The sequence below is a fragment of the Phragmites australis genome, chromosome 4 (assembly GCF_958298935.1).
Source record: "Phragmites australis chromosome 4, lpPhrAust1.1, whole genome shotgun sequence".
Taxonomy (NCBI): Eukaryota; Viridiplantae; Streptophyta; class Magnoliopsida; order Poales; family Poaceae; genus Phragmites; species Phragmites australis.
Genome location: NC_084924.1, coordinates 33,562,205 through 33,567,306, shown reverse-complemented (window position 1 = coordinate 33,567,306; position 5,102 = coordinate 33,562,205). Strand labels below are relative to the sequence as shown.

General features: G+C 40.9%; 1 protein-coding gene across 2 annotated transcripts; it reads right to left on the bottom strand.

Annotated features, from left to right (window-relative positions):
* Nucleotides 1-416: 416 nt before the first annotated feature.
* Nucleotides 417-4,451, bottom strand: LOC133916182 (rhamnogalacturonan I rhamnosyltransferase 4-like). Of its 2 annotated transcripts, none has more exons than XM_062359741.1 (8): nt 4,085-4,451; nt 3,169-3,236; nt 2,960-3,048; nt 2,725-2,878; nt 2,345-2,634; nt 2,047-2,251; nt 1,812-1,969; nt 417-1,265 (listed from the first exon to the last, which is right to left on the bottom strand). In XM_062359741.1, the coding sequence occupies exons 1-8, from the start codon at nt 4,341-4,343 to the stop codon at nt 950-952; spliced, it is 1,539 nt and encodes a 512-aa protein (XP_062215725.1). In that variant the 5' UTR covers nt 4,344-4,451; the 3' UTR covers nt 417-949. The 2 variants fall into 2 exon arrangements, with proteins under 2 accessions (XP_062215725.1, XP_062215726.1); XM_062359742.1 differs by having other exon boundaries at nt 1,134-1,374.
* Nucleotides 4,452-5,102: the final 651 nt, after the last annotated feature.

The following is a 5,102-nucleotide window of genomic DNA, read 5'->3' as shown; positions in this document are numbered from 1 at the left end:
TGTTCGTTTGTGTTGCATTAAGTACTATTGAATTACGAAATAATATATTGTATGCATGAACTATGTGGTAATATACTAATGTAATATGCATACTATGTATCTGTGATATGCTTGTTCATTATCTTAGTTGAGTTATATGTTTAAATTGATGATATTATTGTTACATACTTTATCTTATGTTCAATATATGTTTACTATGGTAGCGGATATACAGACGAATGTTAGCGGGTATACAGACGTACCTGCAGGTATGCGATGCCTGTGGGTGATAGGTATATGTGTCAATTTTTACCCGTGGCGGGTAATGGGTATATACATGAGTTTAGGAATTAGTTCACAAGTACGAGTTTATATAACTTCTACCCGCGGGTATTGTACCGTTGCCATCAGCATATACACCAGTATTTCCTCTCTAATTGTAAGGCAGAAAGGCACGCTACCAACATTAGGCCAATGCTAGGATTCATCACTGCATTTACATTGTTTTCTATTGTAAGAGTTGTAAGTTAGTTTCTATACATGAACAAGTTCAACCACAACAGAAAATGAACTAGAGCATGACATCTACAGATTAATACGTGTCATTTCCCAGTTCATTTTTTGTAGGAGACATTTCCAGTTCATTAGACTATACAATCAATAAACCTCAGTAGCAGGGGAAAATGAATCAGGATCAGCAAAATCTGAATCCAGGAACCAATATCGCTGTCAACTTTCTGGATGCCAAAACCTTCTCTAGAGCCTCCGTGTGGATCATCAACCAGAAGATTCAATTGGTGGCAGAATGATCAGCTTCACCAGACAAGAGTAGGGTTACAACTTACACAATTGCACTTCATGAGGGCGAGGATCGGCAAAAAATACGAGCAGAAGTCAGCTACATGAGGAAGCCCAAGGTTGTTTCACCATTGCTGCAGCCAGCTTATCCGATTATTAAAATTGCACCGCATTACCACTTTTCACTTTGGCCTTCTATCTCTACCATTCTACCAGGCACTGCATTATTCAAATCAATATGTTTCAACCTTTCCCTTCGCTTTATTGCAGGCCCGAGGCATTCATGAGGATTAGCATAGAAGTAGTCCTCTTCCTTCGGCTGTCCGGGAATAACTCTCCTTCTGGTGGGCTGGCTCATTCGGCCCTCATGGAGCTCCTTGACAGCAACAGAGAATTCATCCCAGGACAGCTCCTGATCTTCAAATAGATCTATAAGCTCAACAAGTTTCTTCCTATCCAACTGTATGGTTTTGTGGAAGCCCGTAAACCTGTATTTCCAGCATAAGCATTTCATTACCATAGAGGCTTCTATTTTGCTGGTTCATGCTTGGTCACTGTCATGATTTTTGAATATAGCACCTACACCCACATTGTGTTCTAAAGGAAAAGAACACCAACGCCTACATGAGCACACAGAGTACAAATGTGTGTCTGCACACAAATAAACATTTTATACTTCCTACTAAATTAACAATGTTGCAATAATGATGCATCCGACGGGAAGTCAAGGAAGAATAAATAGTTCCTCCCTCCGTTCAAAAATGTAAGGCGTATTTTGCATTGAAAAAGTCATCAAAAGTAAACTTTAACCATTAATTTCTCTTATAATATGCTATCAATTGCTATAAAATCAACATCATATTAAAAGTACCTTGAAATACAAATCTATTGAAACAAATTTTGTAAACTAAACATGCATATAATTTGACTAATTGCTGGTCAAAACTTATGAAGTTTGACTTTTTCAAAACAAAATACGCCTTAAATTCTTGAACGGAGGGAATACATACTAGGAGGATCAAAAGAAGGCAGACCTGCGGTGTCCTTCTACAACTTTAGCCATGTTTCCATCAGTACTGGGGATAAAAACATCACTTGCGACAGAAACAAGATAGTCCAATGCTGCCATTTGAGTTGAGTGTTTCTGAAAGGGGTGTAACTCATCATCAGATAGAAGCATCTCCTTCCGTACCTACAGTTTACAAAAGAAAATAAGCATCATTACAGCATTGCATAAATTTCGTGGATGTGTAGTTAAGATGAGCTTACCATGTTAGGAAATTCCATCTTCAGTGCAGCTAACCTTTTTTCACCACCATATATTTCACCTGATGCAATATATATTTGAGTGCCCCTTGGAAAACCAAGAGCTTTCAGTACTAGTGTTGTTTCTCCAGGTGTAAGGGGGCACAATCCCTCAAGCCTTTTCTTCTCGGAGTCTATTTCCTTTTCTTTCCACCAGGGATATGCATACCTGAGGTCCAATGAGCAGACAACAATGAAGACTGAAGATAAAAGTTGGGAGGGGAGAATAAAGTTTATTATGAAGCAGCAACATCAAAGGTACCTCATCCTTGTGAGCTCTGATGTTTCTTCATCAGAACATCCATGTGTACAACCAGAGAAGGCAAGCATATCCATCTCATATCTCAGATGAAGCACAACAAATGATCCAGTTTTTCTAAGAGCTGAGATCATCTTATTGCTTAGAGCCTCAATGGATGGTGTAAATCTCAACGCATTGTAGTTAACATGGCAGCGAAGCTTTTGGAGCTTCAGAGGAAGGCCATTGTTTGCAAGGCGAGAATCTGTCTTGCTAAAGCGTACCACCTTGTGCTTTCGTACTAGAGGCAAGATCTGAAAGCAATACCACTCTGGATGTGAGAAACAAAAAGATACAGAAAAGAAATGTAAATCTAACTGTTGGAGAAAGATTTACTATCTAACCTGCCTCAGGTAGTATTTCTCACTAGACCAGCTGATTGGTTGCATTGAGAGCGGAATTTTTCCACTGAACTTCTGCGGGAGTTCTTTGATAATCTTCACTTCATCTCTCAAAGAATCGATGAAATGATTTACATCAAAAATATCTCCAAAATCACTGAAAAGTATAACTAGTTTGAATCAGTGATTTCACCTAACTATGTAATCAACCAAGAAACGAATGGGAAAAATTGCACACCTAGGATCAGCCCAGAAGGATTGCTTATCAAGTTCAGGTGTCACCATAGTCAGATTCAAATAGTGTGCTACAGTTACCATGTCGCAAATCTGCACAAAACAAGCTTTTGTTTAAGCACCGGCACGTACAGTTGGAGACCATTTCTTGTAGTAAAATTGTAAATGAGTAAATGTAGGAAGTGTTAAGATAAAATGACAGAGTAGACTAACCGCTGCTCGCATTTGGTTCAGACCACCATTGCATGAAACCAGAAGATAGCCATTACTCTTGTAAAGTCCTACATGAGAAAAGGAAAGTTATATTCAGACTAAACTTATCGTATTGCCAGCATCAGCTGACAGTGGTCACTATTGTCAAGATCAAGCAGCCCGTATAGTCTGGTAAAACATGAACGAACTGTATTTTTTAGTACTCAAGTATACCACAACTACACCTGGATCTAATGGTATAAACAAAGCTAGAAGCTGATTGTTTTCAACGACACCTACATGACGATTAGAATCTGACCTCATAATGGGAATCAACTCCTATTTTAAGGAATCTATCATCATTTTAAAATAACCAAAACAGAAAGTTCTCCTTGTAAAAATCAAATTGTCTCCAGCCTATAATTACTAATTATTTATAGATCACGAGTCCTGGCGTTTCTCATTCTACTTCCAACTTAGGGAGATTGCCCATGTCAACAAGCAAAATCAAAAACGAAAAGAGATGGCATAATCATTCGCTTGATCTGATCAACTCGACCCCAACACATGAACTCGCTGAAAATCCGCACACAAATACGAGGCAAATCAAAAATCCCAATGACAAAGAACTACCAGGACCAAACCAGAGGGAGCAATTACGCACCAACTCACTAATCCGGCAATTCCTGAATCGCCGAACACCAATGCACGAGATTAGTCAAGAATGAGTCAATTTAAATTGGTTCTTTCACCCACTCCCCGGGAACAACTCGATCCAACTGACAAAAGCTCTAGAACTACCCATTTTGGTTCCCGACACGGGGGCGGCAAGAAGCGCCTCACCCAACCAAGAACAGAGCAAGAAATCGGCCCAGATTCCAAGAACCCAACCCCAAGACCCAAGAATCCCCGGATAAAGAAGACAAGAACCACTCACTCCTGCGAGGCAGAGCCGGAGGCGCAAGGTGCTCGACCTCCCCCGCGGCAACCACGGCTGCGGCGGAGGCCGCGGTGGAGTTGTTTCGGCCGCCCAGGCAGGAGGGCCGCGCGACGGGCAGCGGCGGGCGGGGAATGCCGAGGAATGCGCAGAGGTGGAGGAGCAGCGTCCAGACCACGATGCTGGACGCGACCCGCGCCGCCCACCGGAGCAGCCCGGCGCCTCCTATGCGGCGGCGGATCGCCGGCGGCTTGGCCATGGGGGCTTTTTCTTCGTGCTGGAACAGCGGTTTTCTGCCGGGCTCGCCACTAGTGGTGGTGGTGCTGGTCGTGGACGAGGACGAGCGCAGGAGCGGTCGTTACCGTGTGATGGCGTAGGGAGTTGGTTGGGATTCCTGTCGGTGTTAGGGTGCTTAACCGCAAAGATTGGTGGGTCCATTTAGAACCATCATTTTATGGGATTGGTAGGATTTAGAAGATTGGGAGCTCATTGGCTCAAAGATATGGCAATTGTAATGAGATGCATCCTAGATTCTGTCTAAATTTGTCTTAGATTCTGTTTCTACTCGAATTTTTAGAGCCATTTGTGATTTACCGTAATTGATTTGGATCAAGATTTGAGTAATGGATATACCAAAATAAAGTGCCTCCTACCTCAACTAAATAAGTACTCTCTCCGGTTTCAAATAATTGATTGTTTGGATGACACACAGTCCCCACTATTTTCTATTATAATATATTGATAAAATACAAGAACTTTATGATATTATAAAAGTATTTCTAAGACAAATTTGTACATATAATTTATATATTTTTAAACTAAATATTTCAAAGTTATTTATAATTAAAATTTAAAAAATCCGTTTCGAATCTTGTTCAAACGTTAAGTATCGGTGACTAGAAGTAGTATGATAGTGTGATACGGTACTTCAAATTCTAAGAGGACCTGGATCCTCTGTCTTCCTTTCAATACCAAAGGCTGGAGAATGCATACATTTCCTTTTTTTATTGCTGCACAC

What these genes read in the sequence shown, in the direction of transcription:
- LOC133916182 (XM_062359741.1), bottom strand. Translation starts at nt 4,343, where the DNA reads ATGGCCAAGCCGCCGGCGATCCGCCGCCGCATAGGAGGCGCCGGGCTG. An exon ending in TCCGGCTCTGCCTCGCAGGA is followed by an intron (nt 3,237 to 4,084) that starts GTGAGTGGTTCT and finishes TTTCTCATGTAG; the next exon opens with GACTTTACAAGAGTAATGGC. An exon ending in AGATGGAATTTCCTAACATG is followed by an intron (nt 1,970 to 2,046) that starts GTAAGCTCATCT and finishes TGTAAACTGTAG; the next exon opens with GTACGGAAGGAGATGCTTCT.